The 23,493-nt window shown below is 46.1% G+C and overlaps 1 protein-coding gene across 2 annotated transcripts in view; it reads right to left on the bottom strand.

Moving 5' to 3' along the window:
- Nucleotides 1-240: 240 nt before the first annotated feature.
- The window catches only part of CNNM1 (cyclin and CBS domain divalent metal cation transport mediator 1), a 63,027-nt gene continuing 39,774 nt past the window's right edge, over nt 241-23,493 (bottom strand). The window contains exons 7-11 of one of the 2 annotated variants that reach the window (XM_058543728.1): nt 18,251-18,414; nt 5,790-5,973; nt 5,490-5,639; nt 3,738-3,839; nt 241-2,697 (exon numbers count right to left, since the gene is read on the bottom strand). In XM_058543728.1, the coding sequence (XP_058399711.1) occupies nt 2,618-2,697; nt 3,738-3,839; nt 5,490-5,639; nt 5,790-5,973; nt 18,251-18,414 (680 nt within the window). In that variant the 3' untranslated portion in view covers nt 241-2,617. The remainder of the gene's footprint in view (nt 2,698-3,737; nt 3,840-5,489; nt 5,640-5,789; nt 5,974-18,250; nt 18,415-23,493) is intronic. The other variant, XM_058543729.1, reaches the window with a different exon arrangement.

Here is a 23,493-nt window from a genome sequence, read left to right as displayed (position 1 = left end):
CCACACTCTGGCTTCTCATTTGGGTTTTACTTTCCATTTCCGGCATTCGCTCCTGCAAAATCTTACCCATCTGACCTCCCAAAGCAGAGCCTGGGCGTTTTCCTGTAACCTTAACAGCAGCCTCACACCTGGCCCTGGCAGGTGCGGCTTCAGGCAGGTGGGCCTCGGGCGAGGTAATTACAGGTGTGTACCAGCCAACGGGCATCTCAAATACCACCAGGGGCAAGGAAAACAGCCACATTCCAGGAAAGGCATTTTCATTTTATTTAAAAATTATTTACAATTTATTGAGCCTTCATAAATCCTTTATTTTAAAATCCTCTTTTTTTTAAACTTTTTTTAACCTGAAGAAAATCTTGGGGGCGGGGGCCAGGAATAAGGCGGGGAGTGGTGACAGGGTCCTCAGGGATTTTGCAAAGGGAGGGATGTAATGCAGCAGCAGTGGCCTGAGCCCGGTGGCCTAAGGGGTAATGAAGACTAGCCAGGCAGGCCCCCTTGGGCCAGTGGCCAGCTGGGCAAGAAGACTGCATGATGGCAGTTCTTGCTTGAAACTCACCGTTCACCGCTTGGGTCAGAGGCACCCAGCACCGAGGGCTGACCCTTTGCCCATTCCTACCAGGCAAGAGTAGGTTTGGGGGTGGCTGGTAGCCGTGGAGTTGTCTACGAGAAGTCATGCACTGCTGAGCCTCAGACAGAACCAGGCAAGCGGTATGAAGTCAATAACACATTGCTGGGAAAGCCATCTCCAGCTGAAAAGTCTTTACTTCCACACGCTGTGGCCCTCCTGTCTGCAACACCTGCTCTAGTTTGGCAGGGAAGAGGGAACGGGGTTGTGTGGGGTATAGGTTGTATAATACTCTAGGGTAGGCCAAGAATTTCTGAGGACTTCCACTGCTTGATGGGTGCCAGCTTTCCCCATCGATTTGATGGACACTTGAGAAGACCACTTATAACTAAAAATCTGTCTCGAACTGCCCACTATTCACTTAACTCTGCATTGCAGAAACTTTGGGCTGAAAGTTCCACTAGCTTAAACAGTGGTTTTTAACCTTGTGGGTCTGAGACCTTTGAGAATTTTAGGAAAGCTTTAGCCCTCTGGAAAACACGCATGAGAACACATACTAAATTCTGACAGTGCTAGGGGTTTCATGGACCCTCTGAAGTCCAACAGTGGACCCTCTGGGGTGATGGACCCCAAGTTAAGAACCCCTGAGTTAAAGGCTCTGGTGGGTAAGCATTTTCTTTTGAGATGCAAATAACCCAGAGGAAATATCAGTCTCCCACCTCCCCATGTGATTACTGATTGAATGGGTATGGAGATGTAGCAGTAATGGTTTTAGAGGAAGCAGAGGTAAGCCTGGATGGAAAAGCTTGGGAACAGTTTGGAGATTCAGCAGGCAGCACTGGATCACTGGATCTCTGACTGAGGGAACCCAAAGGGTGGGAGATAGATCAGAAAGGGAGACAGATGTCCCAATGACAAGCTTCACTTACTTCCACATTTTCCCAGAGGCTGGCCGTGTGGTTCCTCACCAGAATAATTTTATTCTTTAGTAGGTATATGCAGTCATTCTGCCATCTGGTGGTTATGCTTGGAATTGCATCTGCCCCAACATCCAGGTGAAAACCCAGAGATCTAGTAAGTTCTTGGAATAAAGTACACTTAGCTGACCTGCTGGGGTGGAGTAAGGGTGGGGGTGAGAAGAATGGATGAAAAAGAAGAGTGATTCTTCACTGTTGCTGTTTGGTGCACACTGAAGTCCCAGGAGAGCTTGCATCCTTCTTGGCTGACCTGGGCACTCTTTGGTCTGTCATGGCTAACCTTGCTTTAACAGCTTAGAATTTTTCCACATAATTTTTTTTGTTGTTGCTTTGATTTGAACTTAAAACCTGAAGTTCCATCTCTGGCTCCCAATTGGGTCTCTCTGCTCCCTGCTCCTCCTCTTCCAGAGCAGATTTATCCATGGATCAATGACTGCTGATTGGGAGCCAAAACAGATATGTCCCTGGGAAAAACAGTGACTTGAGGTTCCATCTCACATTCTTTCCCTTCCAGCTGAGGCACACTTCCCAGGTTGCTGGAACCCTTATCTACAGGAAACTGGTCACTGACAGTTTTCTGTACTGTAACTTCACATGCCAACATGGCTGAGTCCCACTGCTCTAAAGTTCTGGAGGAATTCTTGGTGCATCTCCTGAAATTAACCTTCATACCTGCTACTCCAGCCTCCTATGTGCCTGTCTGCCAGTGGCACCTTCTGAGTTAAGCTAAGCATGAAATATGGCATCAGGGGATCCCAAAGAACTAAAAGGGCATCAGGGGTCCCAGAGTGGCACTGTCAGCTTGGGGTCATTTCTTCTCCAGTCTCAGACTGTGCTGTGGACAAGACCATTTCTAGCATGTTCCATCGCAGGCACCTCCCATTATGGCCACAGGAAGGCTCTGCGTCAAACTGGAGGCAATGAGGGAAAATCTGCCAAACTGACAGCTAGGGGTGAAGAGGTGGTAAGGAAAGCAGAACGCTCTGTCACCTGTGGGAGGAAGCAGATGATGGGAGGGTGGGTTCTCCCCCAAAGCTCTGGAATCTCACGCACCCAGTGAATGCTGTCTGCCCTGTCATGTGATCAGAGGCATTAAGTTGGAGTTCTCCTCAGAGGCTCGCTCTCCATCTGATGACCTCTTCCTTTTTCGACCACCTGAAAAACACAGTTTGTAAGGATCAATCTGTAAGACTGGGAGGACATTCACTCTTTCTTGGTGGTCCAAGCTCTCTTCAAAATGAAGCAGAAATGGAGACAAAGCCCTTAATAGTTTGGCAGGAAGTAATCTGCATTGTGTCCTGTGCTAATATCAGCATATTTACATCTTGAAAGATTAGGATGCACCTTCCACTGAGATGACATCTCCTAAAAGCCAGAAACCCAGGCTAGTGCCAATGGAATGGAGATTTCCTGGAGAAGACTGAATAAAGCCCAGGTAACGCCTCAGGATCATGCCTTCCCCATCCCCTGAAGGCCCTGGCCCGAATGACTGCTAGACACTCTCTGAGAGAGGACTGGTCTCACAGCCTGTGATGTCCCATGAGCCAGTGGTGGTGGGTGTAGCTGGGAGCCACTCCCAGGGCCTACATTCTCTAACTCAGAAGCAACCTCCCTGCTGCACTGGGGCAGGTGGGGGTAATTACATAATTATCCTCAAGGATGGAAGGGCACTCTGTTCCTAGCTCTGTTGTTTTTAGGAAGAAGTATTTTTCACCTTGTTCTCTCTGCCATTGACTTCCTTCCTTGGAGGATACTGCTTTCTTTTTATTTATTTTATTTCCTTTGAGTCTCCCAGACACAAATTCTTTCTTTAAAGGGCCAGATAGTAAATAAGGTTTTGCAGACCACTTGGTCCCTGTTGCAACTACTCAACTCTGCCATTGGGGCCATAGATAACAAATGGGTCTATAATCCAATAAATGTTTATTTACAAGAACAGGTGGGGAAGGGAGGCCAGGATTTAGCCCATGCCATGGTTTGCAGACTCCTGTCCTAGATCACCAACTGAAGGGGACAGATCCCCAAACCATCAAGGGTGCAGTCCTGGCCCAACCCCTATTGTGGATTTCCACAATTGAACCTCATTAGGGTTCCCAAAAGGAGTCAGTGGTTCCTCCTCCAGCAGTAATATCCTAACATGATGTTTCTACTAACTAGCAGGTGTGCAGCTCTTGTCTGGGTGAAAAGCTACTCACTCAGGGTTCTCAGCAGCTTCTTGCCCATAGTTTCCTCAAAGTCGCTACTGCAGGGGCTGGTCTCTGTGTCCAGGTTAATATTACAACATTCACTATCTGATGCTGTGAGAAAGGAAAGAAGACAGAACTCAAGTCTTTCCAACCTACACACCCAGGGATCTAGTAGGGTGATTCTGGTTGACGTTCCTCAGCAGGTGGAAGTTCAAACAAGAGCCAAGTCAGTGGTGGCCATAACAAGGAAGGGATGCCCAGGATGGTGTTGGCTCTAGTTAGTTAGCAAGAGGCATTTTAGTGCCACAAAAGGAACAAAGAGACAGAGAACAGGAGTGGGAATCCAGCTATCCAAACACTGTTTGGCAGGAGATAGAAGAAGAGAACAAGATGTTCTCTATTCAGTATCTTTGCCAGACAAAAAGCACATCTGAAGACAAGTGGGGATGGCTCCTTCCTCTACTTGCATAGACCTTGGAAAATCACAGAGTTCAATAACAATTAAGCACATGCCTCGATCTTCTCCGACCAAACCCAGTGCGGATTCAGAGAGCCACAGACTCGCAGAGCCGGGAAGGGGCCCAGGCCCTTATAGTCAATGTAATAAGAACCTAACCAGCGAGGCAAAGTGGTGTGTGGAAACTGCACTGCACCCAAAGCCACGAGGTTGCGCCCACTTCTATGTAGTATATAGACTTGGGCAAGTCATTTCCCTTCTCCAGGCCTTAGGGTCCTCATGTGTCATACAAGGAGGATGGACTAGATGATCTCCAAAGACAGCCCCATTTCCTCCATTCCTACTCCTTTATACAATTTCTTGCTACATGCTTTAGCCGCTAAATTCAGTGTGTGCAGGAGAAAACGAACATCAGTGCTAAATTCAGGTCGTGTAATGGTGATTAAGTATGTTCCAGATTTTCTGAGTTAGCCACAAGTTCAATCATGTTGACTCACTGACTTCAAAAATCTATGAGCACTTGTCAGGTCATTGCTCTGGATTTGAGGGGTCTCAGACTATGGAGTGGGGCAGGTCTGGAAGGGCAGGTGGGGTAACTGCTGGGCTAGAAGATAGGTAGGGGGCTGCTGAGCGCTTGGAGAAGTATATCTTACTGAGGCAAGCACAGGAGGATCCCAGGACTGGTGGGACACTGGGAGCTTGGAGCAAATCACTGTCAAGACAGAAGCGTTCAATGTCTCAGAGGGAGGTGATATGCTCTCAGACCTCAGGACAAGTCCTACAGTTACTGCTGGTCTCTGGGGCCCAAAGGAAGGGAAGAGCTCTGCCAGTAAGAGTGATGGCTGACTTCAGTTTCCTAATCTGTAAAGTAGGAAACATGATGTGCCCTCTATCTATGTTATCTCATCTATACTCCAAGCTACTTTATGAGCTGGCCACCATGATTTATATCTATCAACATAAGGAAACTTATCTAGGAAGACAAGGAAACTGAGTCTTAGGTTAAAGTAACTTGCCTAAAATTGCATAGCTCCTAAATGAAGGAGCCGGGGTCTGAATCCAGATGGAAACCCAGCTCCTAACACTGTGTACACACTGCCTTCCTGGGAGAGAGAATTAATGGGCCTGAGGCATGGAAGGTGCTCATTAAATGTTAGTTTCCTTCCCTGGCGGCATAAGGAGGTGGGAAGTTTTACACGCGGGCTGGGGGCCCAGGCTCCCCTCACCCACTCAGCCTGGGCCCTCCCAGTGCCTGGTGGTGATGACCCTCCCCTGCTCCTGTGGGCCCAGTTTCCCTCCCTGACCTGCTCTGGTGGGAACAGCTGCAGGAGACAATGAGAGCTGCTGTGTACTGCGCTCCTCGAAGTCCATCATTTCCTCCTGGGTGAATGCCATCTCCTCCATCCTCAAGTACACGACCTCGCCGGGGCTTCTTAGCCCGTCTGAGCGGCTGCCTGGGGAGGACAGCGAGCGCATCACCCCTCTGCTTTAAAGAAGATTTGGGGCTCCATGAAGCACAAGATGGCAGCTCTGGGCCTCACTGAGGAGCAAGGCAGGGCCGTCCTCACCCGTGGTAGCTGAGTCCAACCACCTGACTGACTTACACAGCAGGCTGTTCCTGTTGTTCAGCAGGGTGACAGCAGCGTCATCCTTGGGGGTCTGGGGTGTGCCCCGGGTTGTAGGGGCCTTGGTGGAGTCTCCATCAGTGAAGGCCTCCACGTCAGGTGACTGGGGTGAGCTGTCCATGTGGCAGGCGGTGAGCGCGTTCTGGTACTGCTGCCGTGTGATCTAGAAGGAAGAGGCAGAGATGAGCAGAAGCTCAGGAGGAGCTGGGCAGAGCCCTCGCTGGATGTGGCCAGCCTTCCTGAGCTCAGAAGCAGCCCCACTAGGGTGCTTAGGAACCCCTGGCTTCTGTGGCCTGGGATCTATGAAGTGGGGGCCTTACCCAAGCTGTACCAGCCCAGTGGTTGAGAGGCAATGAGGGGACCCCTTGCTTATTTGCCACCAGAGTTCCCACTGTTCATTTTTATTAGCTCTGGACTCCTACAGTGCACCTAGAGGAGCCAAGCCTTCTTCTCCCGAGACCCTGGAGAGGATGGAGGGCGTCTTCTGTTAGCAGGGTGGTTTCCATGGAGAAGTTTAAAAGACACACTTATACTATTGCCAAGGGCCCTCTCCTATAGGGTCACTCAGTGGGGACTCTGGTAAGGGAAGCTCTGCTGCCCCAGATCTTACAGTCAGGAAGCTGGAGGCTGCGGCTTGAGAGAGCATGGGCATTTCTAATTTGGACTTGGCCCATCACTGGATGTGGGATCATGCTCCTATGTGAGAAAAGTCCACAGCAGAGGTGTCTCCCAGATGTCTCCTCAGATCCTGGGAGTCCTACTAGTGACTTCCTGATGTGTCAAACTTCACTGGCAAGTGAAGGCATCTGGAGAGTTAGGCTCAGCCAGACCAGAAAGGAACTTCCATAATTCCATGCAGGAAAAATATGGATCAAATGTCTTTTCTGGAAAACAGGAAGAAGGTTTCTCTGTCATCCCTGTTCTCTGGGTGTATGTCATAGACTGGTGCTGTGAATGCTTGTTTCCAGTGAAAACAGGCCAGTTTTTGCACCTCCCACTATAGGAATATGATACTGTTAATCAGTGAATGGTACTGGGGGGAAAATGAAAATGCTCATAGCACAGCATCCTTCCCAGTCCCGGGTCCCCTAAAGTGTTCGGACCCTTCTTCATTGCATTTGGCTGGAGACCTGGCACAACTACAAACTGTGCTCATTTTGCCTCCTCTTTCCTTTGGGGGCAGGATTGGTATTACATGTGAGAACAGTAACAATGTCTGGCTGGAAACCGGAGAGGGGATGGTTAAGATTTACACACTGGAACACAGGGGGCTTGAAGTTAGCTTGGTATCTGGCAAGGGCTCTTTCAACAGTGGCCCCTTGTCAACTGCTGACTCCTCGGCACCTGCTCTCCAAGCCCTCCTTTCCCTGCTGGCTTGGGTGTGTCCCACACCTGGCCTCCCTGGGGGCTGTGGGTCATGGTCAAACTCAAGGCCTTGAGTCAGTCCTAGACTGCTCATTACTCATACCTTCTGGGTTGACTCTCTGTCATCTCTGGCTCATCCCACTTCTGCCTTCCCCATCCACCAGGCTTTCCTCTTTCCCTTTCTGTACAGGCTGTTGCTCTAGTCATTTTTATTGACTGAGTTAATTTTTTCTGCTTTATTATTCTGTGATGTTCTTGCTACCATTTTCTAGATCCTATGGTCTTCTGATTCCTCCAAAATGTCTTAAAATCACCAATGCTAACAAGAGCTTCTTGACACAATCTCTTGTTTTAAGAATTATTTAGCACTCATCCTGAATATTAGGTCACAATCTCCCCCAAAATATTTGACCTCAACAACCATTCAGGCAATGTTTACTCTTCATAAAGAGAAATCTTTGATTTTCCCTCAAGTTGGGAACCCATTACTTTGTTGGACATTATCAATCCTTTCTTTCTTCCCTAACAAACTTCAGAAAATCTTGCATGAAGATCAAGCAAATTCTAAGCACAACTAATTAATCACAAAAACACCAATTAAGAATGTAGTTTGCAATACTTACAGGACACACACATGTAGAGATCCCAGGCTTCTAACCATACTACTGCCCATTAGAGGGGGCAAAAGCAATTCTCTTGATAGTTTAAATCAGTGGTTCTCAAACTCAGGACCAGAATCATCTGGAGGGCTTGTTAAAATAAGATTACTGAACCCTACTCTCAAAGTTTCTAATATAGTAGGTCTGGGGTGGACCCTGAGAATTTGCATTTCTAACAAGTTCTCAGGTGATGCTGCTGCTGCTGGTTTGGAGACCACACTTTGAGAACCACAGACTTAAGACCTAGTTAAAATCAGACACCATCTGGGCCTGCCCCGTGGCTTAGCGGTTAAGTGTGTGTGCTCCAGTACTGGCGGCCCGGATTCGGATCCCGGGTGCGCACCGACACACCGCTTCCCCGCCCATGTCGAGGCCGCGTCCCACATACAGCAACTAAAAGGTATGTGCAACTATGACATACAACTATTTACTGGGGCTTTGGGGGAAAAACAACGAGGAGGATTGGCAATAGATGTTAGCTCAGAGCCAGTCTTCCTCAGCAAAAAAGAGGAGGATTAGCACGGATGTTAGCTCAGGGCTGATCTTCCTCACAGCAAAAAAAAAAAAAATCAGACACCATCCTACTCAGGTTTTTGTTTTTCTCCCTTTAAAGGATTTAAAAGGATAAAACAGCAAAGTGTTAACAACTGGCTTTGATATTTTGCAGGTCAAAATGATATGTCCTATGATTTATGGCATGGAATGATGGGTCTCAACTTAGCATTTGTCCAGTCTTCAATAGATTCCATGTTCTTGTTGAGAACACCTGACTTTTGCAGCCTCGTCTGTTGGGAAGTGAGAAGAGAAATCAGGTTTCAAAATTTCCTCCAGATGTCAACTCTGTAGCCTGCCCTCAACTAGTCTAAAACCTTATCTTTGGTCAGTCACACAATATCAACCCATTGACTGTGATACAGCCCATGCTGGTGGCTTAGGGACATGTAAGGCTTCAGATAAAGGATCAAAGTGACATGTCAATTACTCATGCCTGGGTCGGCCCCGTGGCTTAGCGGTTAAGTGCGCGTGCTCCGCTGCTGGCGGCCCGGGTTCGGATCCCGGGCGCGCACCGACACACCGCTTCTCCAGCCATGCTGAGGCCATGTCCCACATACAGCAACTAGAAGGATGTGCAGCTATGACATACAACTATCTACTGGGGCTTTGGGAGGAAGATAAATAAATAAATAAAATCTTAAAAAAATTACTCATGCCTCCAGGGACAGTGGTTCTCAACGTTGGCAGCACATTAGAATCACTCAGGGAGCTTTAAAAAAGTCCCATGCTCAGGCAACACCCTTGAGCAATTATATCCAAATCTCTAAGGGGGGCCCAGACATCAGTGGTTTTTAAAGCTCCCCAGGTGATCCCAATGCAAGCCAAGGATGAGAACCACGGCTCTGGACTCGAAAATTCCCCCTGCAATCAATTATTATCTTCACTCTCCTCAATAATTGCCTTCACTGATGTTAAACTTTCATATTGGACCCCCGGCTTGTATAGAGGGCTAAAATAAGAATCCTCCATATGAAGAACATAAACTCTGGCAAAACCACAGATGAAGCCAATATGTATTTTTTTTTTTTTCTGATGCCTTCCATAGTCATGTAGGAATCCATCAAGAAATTACTGCCAGGAAAAAGCTCCTTTTCCTAGATGAATTATATACTTCCTTATACTGGATGAGAACACAAAAATCCACTATATTTCCCCTTTTTGTTTTTATGACCAGTAAGCTTACAGATAAATTTAGTATTTACTTGCAGTAGCAAACTCATTCCTGATAGCTTTTTCACCAAATTGTTTTGCAATTTCTTTTAAATTTTTTATTTAAAACATCATTGGATTATTTATTTTGGGAAATCATATATACTACTGGAAGTGCTACAAATATCCTAAAGAGATGGAACTGATATTAAATTTTCAGAAACTGGTGAAAGCTCTAGTGCTAGTGTTATCCAGAAGAGCTTGCTTTTGCAGATAGAGGGTGGTATATGAGGATGGAACCTTCCATCCGTATAGTGCACTATGGCTTACAGAGCACTTAGGTATGTGTTATCTCCTTTGCTGTTCGTAATGACTGTATGGGACAGGCATGAGAGGTCTTGTGATCCTCACTTTACAAATAAGAAAATGAGGTCCAGAAAGGTTGAGGGATTGCCTAAGGTTTGACAGTTAGCAAGCCTTCAGAGCCCTAGCCAGTGCACTGTCTCATACGGTGTGTGTTTTGCCTGGGAAAGTTCTGATAAATAAATGAAAAGCGATAGGATATATTGGAGTATATGAGGAAGCTATTTGGTTTAAAACTAATTCAGCCTGACCTTGTTTTTCCCAAAGGGCCTGAGGTGGCCTGTTGAGCGTGCATTGTACACCTGCTTTAAACATTTACAATGTCCCAAAGACAAGAATGATGCCCTTAAAGATAGGGATGTATCTTCCCCCATATCGGCATTTCCTTAAGGATAAGCATCTCCTTCTAGAAATAAGGATTAATTACCGACCTGCTGTGCTCACCTTGTGACCACTGATCTGCTGTGCCAGCAAATCAGTGACTATTGTGAAAGGGACATTCCTATCACATGTGACGTATGCTCTTTGTTCCAAGACAGTATATAACCACTCTGTACACCCTACTTCTTTGGTGCCCTTGGAGAAGGAAAGCCCTGGGTTATACTCCTGAGACTTGGCTCATAAAAAACCCACTCCAATTTTGACTTATATATTGATTATGGATTATTTGCATCAACAGTGCTATTCACTCTTTGGAGCCAGAGAGAGGGAAGGTAAAGTGAGAATGTGGACTCCAAGTTCTCAGGGAGAAGGAAACTCTAGAGTCTAATAATGGCACCCCTTTCAATCTGGAAATTTTGTTTAAAGGGCCTTTACTCCTGCTCTCCAGGGAAAATCGTCTGAGCCTGTGCTCTGTACACTGCAGACGTACCAGGCTGCATTAGGCTGCCTTTAACATGCCTACTAAGGTTGCCTTTCACAATCCTTTAGGGGAGGTGCCCCAGAACTGCTTTGTAGTTTTAGGGGCTGGACATAGCCTGAACCAAGGTCATCATCAAAACCCAATTTTCTAATGAGCCCACGGGTTTTCTGAAGGTGAAGCTTTCTTCGGAGTCCTGCAGGTTCCCCTGGCTTAAAGGACAGGAAAATTTCCTAAATGACACTTGATAAGTTCAACAAAACACTTGATATTACTGTTTGGGTTCTCTTAACTAGTTAATTTAGATTTGGCTTCCAGTTTAGTCAAAGAAGGCCAAATGACCTTTCACCTACAAAATATGGTGTGAAACACATTGCGTACTCAACACAAAGGTTCAAGTCCCAGTTTTGCCACTTTCAAGCTGGGTGACTTTGACAAATCATTAACTTCTTTGAGCCTGTAAAAGAGGTCCACAGATAATGAGATAATGTGAGTGAAATGTGTTATACAACTGCTAGGAATGATTGTTTAAAACATGTCCACATCCGTCTCTCACAATTTAACTTTATAATGGGCGTACATTTCAAAGAAGGGAGTCAAACACACCATCTCATTATGTCTAAACTGTTCACTGCACACCATGAGGTGGGGGTGTGGGAAGGAGCAGTGTCCTGCCCCCAGAGTAAGTGTGATGGGAGGTGCTGTGAAGGCAAGCTTAGGTCTTGGGAAAGTAAATCCTTAGCCAAAGACATAAAGCAAAAGAGGAAGTAGTGGAAGGAAGAAGATTCCAAGTAGGGACAAGGGTAAAGGAAGATGGAGAAGAAAAGAGACAGTGAGTGAAAGAAAGAGGAAGGAGGGAGAAGGAAGGGGTGCCTTCTGGTTTGACTTTGAAATAAATTTGTGGGCTTAGGGCTCCTATCATTTGTACATTAGCTGTGGTCCCCAAGCTAAAAGCCTCTTAGAAGTGTTGCAAAGTGCTCTATTTTATTTAACTAATTTATTTATTTTTGGAAAGGTTCTGTCCAGGTTGTACATGCAGTGAGCTGTATCACTGTCTTTTTGTTCTTAAGAAACAATGATATGCCTCTCCAGTAACCTGGAATCAAGGATCCAGGAACCTAACCCTCTCTTTAAGCACTGTTACGGAAGAAAGGATGAGCTGGGAATAAAGGATTACTTCTGGTAACAACACCAAGTAGTAAATATATTCTTTCCTCATAAGGTACTGAGTTCCCTGTCATTGGAGGCATTCACACAGACGTTAAACAATCACTTGTCAATTGTTTTAAAGAGAAGATTCAGACAGCTACAACACATTACCAGTGGGAAGAAGCATGGTAATGTGTGTGTGTAGGGGGTGGGGGTGGTGGGCCCACATACAGGGATAGGAGGCAGAGGTTCGGGGAGGGTCTGCACTGGTGGGTGGTTGTATAAAAGGAGAGGCATTACCCGTTGGTCACCTTCTCTATGTGTCTCACAGCCTTGCTTTCACACCGCTTCCTCTTTTTAAATTAAAAAAAAAAATCATAAAATACTGCCATGTCAATATGTCACCTTAAAAGAAACTGTTGGCCAGGCACCACTCTGGAAAATGTATTGAGGGAAGCAAGCTCTCCCCAGCTGCATTTCTAGATTTGAGCATCATTTTTTGTCAGTTCCCTCCCCTTGTTCAACAACCTATGAGAACTTCTTTCTACCTAGCACAGTACTGTCCAATAGAAATACAATGTGAGTCACAGAGGTAATTTAAAATTCTCTACTAGTCACATTAAAAAAAGTAAAAACAAACAGGTGAAATTAATTTTAATAATATATTTCATTTAACCCAACATATCCAATATAAGTTTACTTCAACATGTCACCAATATAAAATTATTAATGAGGAATCTTACATTCTTTTTTTCACTAAGTCTTTGAAATCCAGTGTGTATTTACATTTACTGCACATCAGTTTGGATGAGCCACATTTCATGTGCTCAGTAGCCACATGTGGCTACTGGCTGTTGTACTGGACAGTGATGGTCTAGCAGATCAACCTAAACCACTCTGCCTGGTTTTGATAATCCGGCCTTGCAATAGCGTGCCTACTGCTTGCCAGAGCAGAACCACCGGTCCAGCACAGCTCCTCTTTCACAGTTCCTTGAATGCGCTGTGTTTACTTGCCTTCCATTACCCTGTTTATTGGTGTCCCTCCTCATGGTATTGCCTTGACTTCTCTCTTCTTTCCTAATTCTTAAAGGCCCAGTACATTCTCCAGCCAATATAGTGCTTAAAATTAGTGCCACACAATTTTGTAACCAATTAGATACTACCCTGCATTGGTCACTGTTATTATGTTTTTTCTCCCTAACTAGATTTTAATCTCTTTATGATATGTTTTATACTTTTTTTAAAAAATTTTTTGTGAGGAAGATCAGCCCTGAGCTAACACCCATGCCAATCCTCCTCTTTTTGCCGAGGAAGACCAGCCCTGAGCTAACATCTATTGCCAATCCTCCTCCTTTTTTTCCCTTTTTCTCCCCAAAGCCCCAGTAGATAGTTGTATGTCATAGTTGCACATCCTTCTAGTTGCTGTATGCAGGACGCTGCCTCAGCATGGCTGGAGAAGCGGTGGTCAGTGTGCGCCCTGGATCCGAACCCGGGCCACCAATAGCGGAGCACGCGCACTTAACCACTAAGCCACCAGGCTGGCCCCCCACCCTTTTATTTTGGTGAGGAAGATCAGCCCTGAGGTAACATCCGATGCTGATCCTCCTCTTTTTGCTGAGGAAGACCAGCCCTGAGCTAACATCTATTGCCAATCCTCCTCCTTTTTTTCCCTTTTTCTCCCCAAAGCCCCAGTAGATAGTTGTATGTCATAGCTGCACATCCTTCTAGTTGCTGTATGCAGGACGCCGCCTCAGCATGGCCGGAGAAGCGGTGGTCAGTGTGCGCCCCGGATCCAAACCCGGGCCGCCAGTAGTGAAGCACGCACACTTAACCACTAAGCCACCGGGCTGGACCCCCACCCTTTTATTTTGGTGAGGAAGATCAGCCTTGAGGTAACATCCGATGCTGATCCTCCTCTTTTTTGCTGAGGAAGACTGGCCTGAGCTAACATCCGTGCCCATCTTCCTCTACTTTGTATGGGATGCCGCCACAGCATGGCGTGACATGCGGTGCATAGGTGCCGCACCCAGGATCCAAACCTGCGAACCCCGGGCCACCGAAGTGGAGCGCCGGCACTTAACCACTTGTGCCACTGGCAAGCCCTATACTTCTTTAGTATAGCTCATGGTGCCCAGAACCATCATTAGTGCTCAACAAAGACACTGATTGGTTCATTGAGGGAATCAAACCACTGTTCTAAAGAAACATATTTTTATTCTGTCTTCATTACTGTAGATACAACCATTTCTTACCAATAGCTTGAGTTTAAATTGTCTTCTCTTATACTTTGGCCAGTTAAGAACTCAAGCATCCTCTAAATTACAAAGGAGGGTCAGCCCCATGGCTTAGCGGTTTAGTGCACGCACTCCGCTGCTGGTGGCCCAGGTTTGGATCCCGGGAGCGCACCGACGCACCGCTTCTCCGGCCATGCTGAGGCCGCATCCCACATACAGCAACTAGAAGGATGTGCAGCTATGACATACAACCATCTACTGGGGCTTTGGGGGAAAAAAATAAATAAATAAAATTATAAATTACAAAGGAAATGGAGATTTGTTTATCTTGAAACTAACAAAAGGTTAGGGTGCCCTTTTGGACATTTGACATAGCAGCTAACGTATCCAGAAGTTAACCTTTTGGCCAGTGTGACAGCTCCCAACATTTTATGACGTTCATCCCTCAAAACACGATCCTGCAATTTAGGGGTTCTGCCACCAGATGGTGATGGGGCACCTTGGGCAGGGTTACACAACCCAGACTATAAGACATCTGCCAAATATTCTTAGTTCAATAATGATATTTACAGAACATATTTAAAAAAAATTCATAAGGATTCTTTGTTACCTTCATAACTTATTAATTACTATTCATCATGGCTTTAATATCTTTCCCAGATAATCATTAGATACACCTCTCTGATTTTCTAACTCATCTTTAAGTCAAATTACTCCTGGACTTCATAAACAGTTCTGGAACTTTATTCTATTTGGACATGAAAAGCCCTTGCAAAATCTTCCCAGCCAGGCACGGGGCTTCAGCCAGTGAAAACACCCCTTTAGCATGGTCTTCTCTTTAGCTTCCTCAAAACTCTCTTCATGTGAATGGGGGGGAGGCAGGTAGGGGAGGTGAATAAAAGAGCAGCCCAAACAATGGCCCTAATAAGTCCATTAAATCAGGAGGAGGGAATTTTTAACTTTAATCTAAAGCATCATCTTAACTTATATGAAAAAATAAAAGAGAAAACCAACACCAAAATAGAACAAACACTTGTGTTAAAACAAGGGTTTGAACTCCCCAAATTCCCTTCTACAGAACTACCCATTCCAATTGAAGTTTCTAAGAGACTAGAGCTACAAGTTTCAAGAGGTTTTTGAATAAGGCTTTAATTGGTTTCTCAATTTCCCTCAACTTCTACTTTTGATATTTAGTCTTCTCAGTTTCAAAATGTCTAGGTGGAAAAAAAGACCATGTTCTGTGCTGCTCAGCTGCCCTGGTCACCACAAGGTCCTCTGGCCTGCACCTGAGAACTGACCTCGGATTTGGGGTTATCAACACCCCCACTGTCTCATGTCAGGAAAGAGACTTCCCTTTTATGTTCCTCATTATTTGTAGAATGTTCCCTTTCCTTATGTTCTAAGGGAGGATAAATGAGATCATCTATAAGTTTTAAGAAAATTCTTACAAACTCAATGCTAGGTATTCATCTTAATACATTCCTCTTGGAGCAGTTGCCAATCCATCTCCTGCAAATGCTCTCCAACCTAGGCACACCTACAGATGGTTCAGAAAACTCTGGGATCACCACAGTTGCTCATTAAACATGACTCCTCAAAATCTTTTTCACTTTTCTCCCCAAGCAGCAAGCCAAGTCCTCATATTGATTTTCTGAACTTATGATATAAAGGGTGTTATGGACTAAATGTTTGTGTTCTCCCAAAATTCATATGCTGAAATCCTCACCCCCAAGGTGATGGTGTTTGGAGGTGAGGCCTTTGGGAGGTAATTAGGTCATAAGGATGGAGCCCTCATGAATGAGATTACTGCCCTTATAAGAAGAGGGTTTGCTTCCCCCCTCTCTCTCTCCTCCTCACCATTTGAGGACACAAGGAGAAGATGGTCACCTGCAAACCAGGTAGGGGGCCCCTCACTAGACACTGGATCTGCTGGCACCTTGAACTTGGAATTCCAGTCTCCAGAACTGTGAGAAATAAATATTTGTTGTTTAAGTCACCCAGTCTACGGTAATTTGTTATAGCAGCCAGACCAGACGAAGACAAATGGAAAGACCTCAGAAACAAACTTGAAATTCCCAATGCACTTGAAATAGAATCCAAATGCCTTACTCTGGCTTAAAGATGCCGGATACTCTGGCTTAAAGGTAACACTGCTGCCGATGCTCCATTCTCACCGCACACCAGCCTCTGTCTTTGCGCACCATGTACCAGCACTCAGATCCTTGACCCACCAAACTCTTCTCTGCTTCTGTTGTTTCTATCTTGAACATCCTTCCCACCTCCCCTTTCAGGTCTCAGCAAAAATGTCCTTTTCTCAGTCTGCTCTGATAACCATTTCTAAAGCAGCCTCCTTGCCAACTCTGCCCAATCACTGTTTACCCCACGACCCTGTTTCTTTCTTTCATGGCCTTTATCACTACCTGAAATTGTCTAGGTTAATTATGTGGTTACTTGTTTATCATCTTTCTCCCTCTATGAGCACGGAAGCTCCAGAAAGGCAGGAGCTTGCTGTCTTGTTCACCACAGCATCTTGCCAATGCCTAGACAGTGCCGAGCACAGGGCAGGCATTTAATAAGTATTTCTTTAACCACTTACTCACATTGTGACTTTCAATTTCTTTCCCCACAAACCATGTGACCAGTACTACAAACCAATAAGAGTTAGCATAGTTTCCCATTTTTTCCTACCTCTACTTCTGAGAAAGGTCTGCAATGAGAGGGCTTCACTGCTGGAAGCAACAGGGAGGAGAATCACAGGCTGCGGTTTTCTGAGGCTTAACCTCATTGTCACGTTAGAATTAAGTGTCCACAGTCATACACACCTGTGAGTATTGCTGGGTTAGTTCCTAAAGTCACTTCTCCACGGCTCCTTCAACTCTGGTTTCCCACAACTCTTCCTAAAGCCCCGGAATTTGTGGGTTTGGACTCTGAAGACAGAGAGACCCAACTTTGAAGCTCGGCTCTGCCACTTACTAGCCACATGACCTCATACTTCTCAAGCCCCAGCTTCTTCATATATAAAATGGAAATGACAGTAGGACCTACCTCATAGGGTGGCTGTGAGACTAGATGGATAATTCAAACAAAGGACTAGTAAAGTGTGGTGCACAGAGCACCCCACAAACAGTTATTATCCCATCCCACTCCCACGTTCAGCCCCTCCCTCTGGTAACTTTCCATGGTTACTTTTATCAACTGATGTCAGTTTCAGCTCAGGCTCTCTGCAGAGTTGTGGAACACAGAAAGCTAACAAGCACACACGACTCTCAAATAATCAGGGCATGTGTTCTGGACAGAAGGAAAGGACCTTCTCCCACCTTTGAGATTTAATACACCTCTTGTTATGCAGCCTGCAACCGGCACGAGAGTTACCAGGTGGACTCATTGGGTGTTTTTGTTGGACTCAGATAAATGGGGCTCTCTCCTGATCTCAGGCCCAAGCACCTAACGGTTTGTAGAACGCTAGCAAACAAAACAGATAAAATCTATCAAAGCAAGAGAAAGGAGGACATTTTAGAAGGTTTCTGTGCAATACCAGTCTCAGGGGTATGAAGAAACAGCTCCCTCCTCTTTAATTACAAGGCTGCGAACATTGCTGCCTCCCTCCACTGCATTTGCCAAGTGGTTCTCTCCAAATAGCTCAGTGATGTCAAGGGGTGTAGTAGTTACACAAAGGATTTTCAGCTAACATACAGGCAGAATTGTGTTTTAGACTTAAATATTAAGATGTGAAAATAAACTATCATACGTAAAATCATAGCATGGTTTCTTCTATATACTTGGTTTATTAATCACATGCAAATTTATCTTGAAAAAACAAAATCAAACTGGTGCCTATGGCGGGGGATCCAAAGGAAACAGTTCTGCTTTTTAATTCCCTATTGCTTTATGCCTCAATTTCCCCACCCAAAAAATGGGTATCAGGAGATCTTAAAAGATTGACAAATAATGAATAGTAATCAAGCTAACTGAAAACAGGGCCCTTATAAAGCCAGGGAACAGCTGCCACCCAGCATTACCTGGGGGAATGGGATGCACATCCTGTCCCGCTGCCCCCGCCAACTCTGCCCCTGGGCGTGAGGGGATGGCCCTCCCGGGGGGTGTTACCTTCACAAACTGCACATCGCTGAGGATGTGGACTGAGTAGTCGGGCGTGTAGAGGTTGTTGCTGCTGCTGCACAGTTGGGTGTTGCTCCCCCCAAAGTCACTGCGCTCACGGTTGGGAGACTCGGAGCGGTTCAACCCGCTGCAGCGAGAAGGGGATCGGTTTACTGCAGATGGTGCGGGAGGGGAGAGGGAGGAAGGCAAGGAGGGCGGGTGGGGAGAAAGGAGAGGGAAACGAAAAGAGAGAGAGAGGTGTTGTTTACTGAGGCACCACGGGACTGTTAGGCAATGGTAACACCGAATGGCGGAACCAGGCCCTCACCCCCCATCAGAGCCCAGCTGCTCCACTGATGTTTATTCCTGTGAGGAGCAAATACCTAAGACAGGAACTCATGGCTCCACTCTGCTCAGGCTCTTCCTGTTCCCCACGACCTCTACCAGGGAGGAGCAGGGGCAGAGGTGGTCCACTGCCTTTCTCATTTCTGGTCTTTGGGTTAAGTGCAGGAGATGAGGACTGTGCTGTGAGTGTGGTTAGCTACCCTAGACCCTGAGACCCCGAGATCTCCTACCAGAGTGGTTTTATATAAACTTAATTCACAAACTTATTTTAGAAGGGCCAAGGCCTTAAGTTTGCCCTCAAAACCACCTGTCCCGGCACAGATAACCAATCCTCCCCGTGGTGAGGCATTTTAGTGGGCATAACTCAGGTCTGCCCCAAACAGCGGCAGGGCCCGGGACAAGCGGAGGCCCACAAACTACATATTTAAATCACATTAATAAACTGTTAAAATATGTTCTATCTTTGTCCTTGACAAACATACCTTTATAACAACCTAGAAGGCCAGGTCCAACTCCTTAGAGTTTTGTGCCAGAAAATAGGGCTGTGTGGGGAGAACCAGCCCCCAGCCTCGGGCTTCCTGGGTCGCTTTCCCCAGGGCTGTCTGGGTGGGAATTCCGGGATTCTCGTATCTGAAATATGGTCTAGAGGCAAGAATACATCTCTGGGTGGGCACATCTCTTTGTCCCTGCAAACTCCTCACCCCACAGAGAGGGCCAGGGCTGAGGTGGGCCAAAGTGGGGCCCTCTGAAGTGTGGGTCTAGGGCAGGGCTCCCTCTAGGCCTAAGTAGGGGGACTAGAATAACCTAGAGGCTTTCTGTCAAAGGCCTCCTAAATGTTCAGACTCAGGTCCTTTTTCCATTTTCAAGAACCACTTCTTGGGAATGTTCAATTAAGACCATGTCACTTGGTTTCAAAATGGACTATGTGAACTACCTTCCCCAGGATCAATAGAAGAGAGGTTCTTAAGGTGACCCTAGCATTATCTTAACGACAGAATAACCCCAGATGAGAGACTGTGAAGCCCCATCCACCCCTCTCCTTCCCAACTGATGCTGCTCTGCATTTCTTCCCCCAAAAAGGGGGAGGCTGTCAGCCTCTCATAACATAGGTTTAGTTCAGGGGCTCAAATGAAGAGTTGGATTTCTCAGAGATTCTGTTCCTTGTTCTTTCAGGGTAGAACCTTGGGAATTTAATTCTGTCTCTTGAGATAATGCTGCCATCAATCAAAATATTTGATTAGCATCAATTTGGAATGAGTCCTGGAGGGCTGACGATCTGTTTAGCTGCCAAGCAGTTATTGTCTGGCAAACCACTTAGTGGAAAGATTAAAATAACAATAGATTGAATCACTTTCTCATTAGAACCATCATAATCACTGCCTTGATAGGATTATAGAATTAAGGATTCCAATTCCAGTCTTCCCCTTCTCAGTAAATGTCATTCACAAACCTGGGGGTCACCCTTGACTCCTGCCATTCCCTCAGCCCCACATCAAGTCCTCTTATCTCCACTTCCCACATAATAAGCCCATCTGCCTCTATCTCTGTCTCCACTCAAGTCTGAGTTACCATCACCCTCGCCTGGACCACGGTCTGTCTCCCCACTTATAATCATATAGTTTGTTCTCACCTCAGCTGCCAGAAGCACATTTAAAAAACACAAATAAGCTTCCTTTTATTCAGTCTGAATAAAATCTAAACTCCTTGCTTTGTCCCCTAAAGCCCCCCATGACCTGACTCCTGCTTTCCCGTCTGATGTCATCTTGGGGCTCCTTCTCCCTCCCCTGCTTGCTCTGCTCTAGCCCACTGGCTGCCTTGGGATCCTCAATCAGGCAAGCATCCATGGAAAAGCAGATGCCATTTCCCCTACTCCCCTCTCATCCCCACCTCCCCTGCCTGCTTCTCAGTCATTAGGTCTCAGCTGAAATGCCACCTTCTCTGAAGACTTTGGCCACCCTAAGAAGATTCCCCCTGTTTTCCTCTATCACTTCCCCCTATTCATTCCTTCAAAGTACTTTCTACAAGTTTTAATGAATTACACATTTGTACTTATTTGTTATGTCTACTCAATTCAACTCTAAATTCCATGATGGCAGAGACCTTGTCTTTTCACATCATTGTACACCTCGTACCTAGCACACAGCCTGGCAGAGCAGGTGCTCAATAAAAATGTACAGAACGAATGAATTAGCACCTAAGAGTCCCTTAAGGAGTTTTTATTTTGACTCTAAATTTTGTTTAAAAAAAGGTTTCAGAGCTCTCAAATCACCCTGGAATCCGAAGCCTTTCCTCTGCAACCTAAAGTCATTCTGGGGAAGCTGGCTTCTCCAAGAAGCTAGGAGTGGGCAGAAGAAAACTGCAGAAATGCAGCTAGAGAGAGATAAATAGTGTGCAATGAGAATCAAAGGGCACTGAGAAGCTGCAGGCCTTGGCCCAGTACCTTGTGGAAGGGCCATAGGGAGAATCAGGACTTTCTGTTTGTTTGTTTGTCTGTTTAACAAGAGCTTGGAGGTCCTGGAGTCAGTCTCTAGGGTCCCACTTATCCACTGGGTGATGGAGGACAAGACCCTCCCCCACAGTGACCAAGGACTGAGAGGGACAGTGACGGTGCCACGAATAAAGTGAAGCACCAGGTGACTGTAAATGGCAGTACTACTGGGGAGACAAATATGCATTTCATTTCTGGTCCTGGTCGCTTGAAAACAAATGGATGAGTTCCGGCTTGGCTAGACCCTTTGTGGCTGTTCTAAGGTGGTGGCTGGCTAAGTAAGTCAATGGTGCTTCCTCAGGGCTAGTTGTTGTGGAAAAGAGGGGCAGGCAGTCCTGCAGGAGAGTGGCTTCTTTGGTCTGTAAGTGGAGTCTGGAAAACCAGACCTTGACCTGGGGTGTCTTATCCTCAACTCAGTTTGGAACAGGGGAGAGAGTGTGAGCAGGTCCCGTGGCTTCAGTTACTCTTAGAAATAACCATCGCTCCTTGATAATCCTCATGGTTGGACATGTGCTTCACAAACCCCACATCTGCTGTACCACATCCTCAGGCCTATGTCACAATTCAAGATAAGTTCAGGGAGGGTGCGAGGGAAAGACAGCCCTTTCTTATCTACTAAACAACTTCCATCCATAGAAGGTTCTGCCTGAATCACTTCCACCCTCCATTGGAAAAGAAGCAACAACTACATCCCTGTTCCCCAAAAAGCTCTCATCCTCACTGGCTCTCAGCACAGGCACGTCACTCTGCTGTCACTCACAGGGACCTGCATGTCAAACACAAGCGATAGCACTGCTGTACTGGGAGGAGAAACATGGCTTGCTTTTTTTTTTTTTACAGTAAAAACAATGCTATTGAAGCTTTATTCATACAGTCCCAAAGGATTCCCAACATCAAAAGACATAACTGTCTTACAATCGGGTCTATAAAAACATTTTAAAAGGAAAAGGAATCCTCATTTCATGACAAAGTCCCAGCTCATCTGACTATTGTGCAAGATCAATGTTTTCATGTCCCAGAGCCTGACATTCCTCAATAGGTGGGATGCTGATGACTCGGCATTTTGGTAATTGTGTACATACATTCAGAGGTTTCTGAGCAAGTGAAATGGAAATGCTTTTAATAAAAAAAGAGAAGAAATCAGTAACAGACGAGTATCCCAGCAGCATGGCAAACTAGTTCAAGTTGTATAATTCCCCTTGGCATTTCCTAAGAGCACAGAGGCACAGCTTGGGGGAGTGAAGTAAGGAGAAAAATCCTAAGTATACTGCAAAGAGGTCTAAGAGGGGATAGACCAAACAGTGATGCGTAATACTGACCACAGGACCCCTCAACAGGAGGGAGGCTAAGCAGCCAACATACCCCTTGCCCACTGTTGCTCTTACATCACACCCTCAAGCTGGCCCTGGAGAGACTGGGTGGTGGGGAGCAGGGTTTTCTGCTCTAGATGCCCAAGTGCTGTGGAGAAATGTGGTGGACCTCATTTCCTGCAGCCTTTGCATGGCCAGTCTGCAAGAGATATCTGTCCTAGATGGCAAGCTGGGGTTATTGAGGTTGGGTGGAGAAGACACTGGAGTAAAATTGGGGTTGGGGTGGGAGATGGGGTGGAAGAGGATTTTACACTGTAATAGGGGCTGGATGGAATCTCCTCTCACTCTGCACTGATATGCAGGGGCCCCAAAAACCTATACACAGCTCTGGGACTCGGCTTCGCTCATGACACCTGTATCTGGGGAGCAGGATCCATGTTACAGAAGAATGCCCCATTCCCTTTTTCAGTCTGGGGAGTGGAGGGGAAAGTAGGGTTCAGTGGCTGCATGTTTGCATCTTTTGGAGCCCCAGTGAGTAACAAGGGGGACCAGCCCACTTTGGTCATGGTCACTGTGCCATAGGCCACCCATATTCTCCAAACTGGATGGGGGAGTTTAATTACATAGGCTTATTAGAGTACAAACTAGGGTTATTAAAATTCATCATTCTGGGGTAATATTCAACATCAGACAACCAAATGCCAAAAGCTCTCTGTCAAAGCTACAATGTGAACTCTGCAAATCAGCCCAAGTCAGGAGCCCAGATGAACTCGCTCACGTTACATGGAGCTTTAATGGTTCCCAAATGTTTACTATGCAAGAGCCAACCCAAAGGAAAATTTCCACTTACCACATTTCACAAAGTAAAAAGATTATTTTTAGGGACTTCCTGTATATTCTGGGAGAAACTTCTATCCTTGCCAATTTCAAAGCACATTACAGACGGACAATCGAGCAAACCCTTGCTCCCGATGCCTCTCCCTGCTCTCGACCTCTCTCCTGCCTCTGTGCTTTTGTGGATTTGGAAGGATTGTCATGGGCAACTCGAAATCATTTCTACCACTGGAGAAGAAAGAAGGAATCAGTCTGGGGAGGGGGAATGATAACTG

The sequence above is a fragment of the Diceros bicornis genome, chromosome 6, assembly GCF_020826845.1.
Source record: "Diceros bicornis minor isolate mBicDic1 chromosome 6, mDicBic1.mat.cur, whole genome shotgun sequence".
Classification (NCBI taxonomy): Eukaryota; Metazoa; Chordata; class Mammalia; order Perissodactyla; family Rhinocerotidae; genus Diceros; species Diceros bicornis.
The sequence above is the reverse complement of the archived record's forward strand: the minus strand, read 5'-3'. Positions and strand labels throughout refer to the sequence as shown.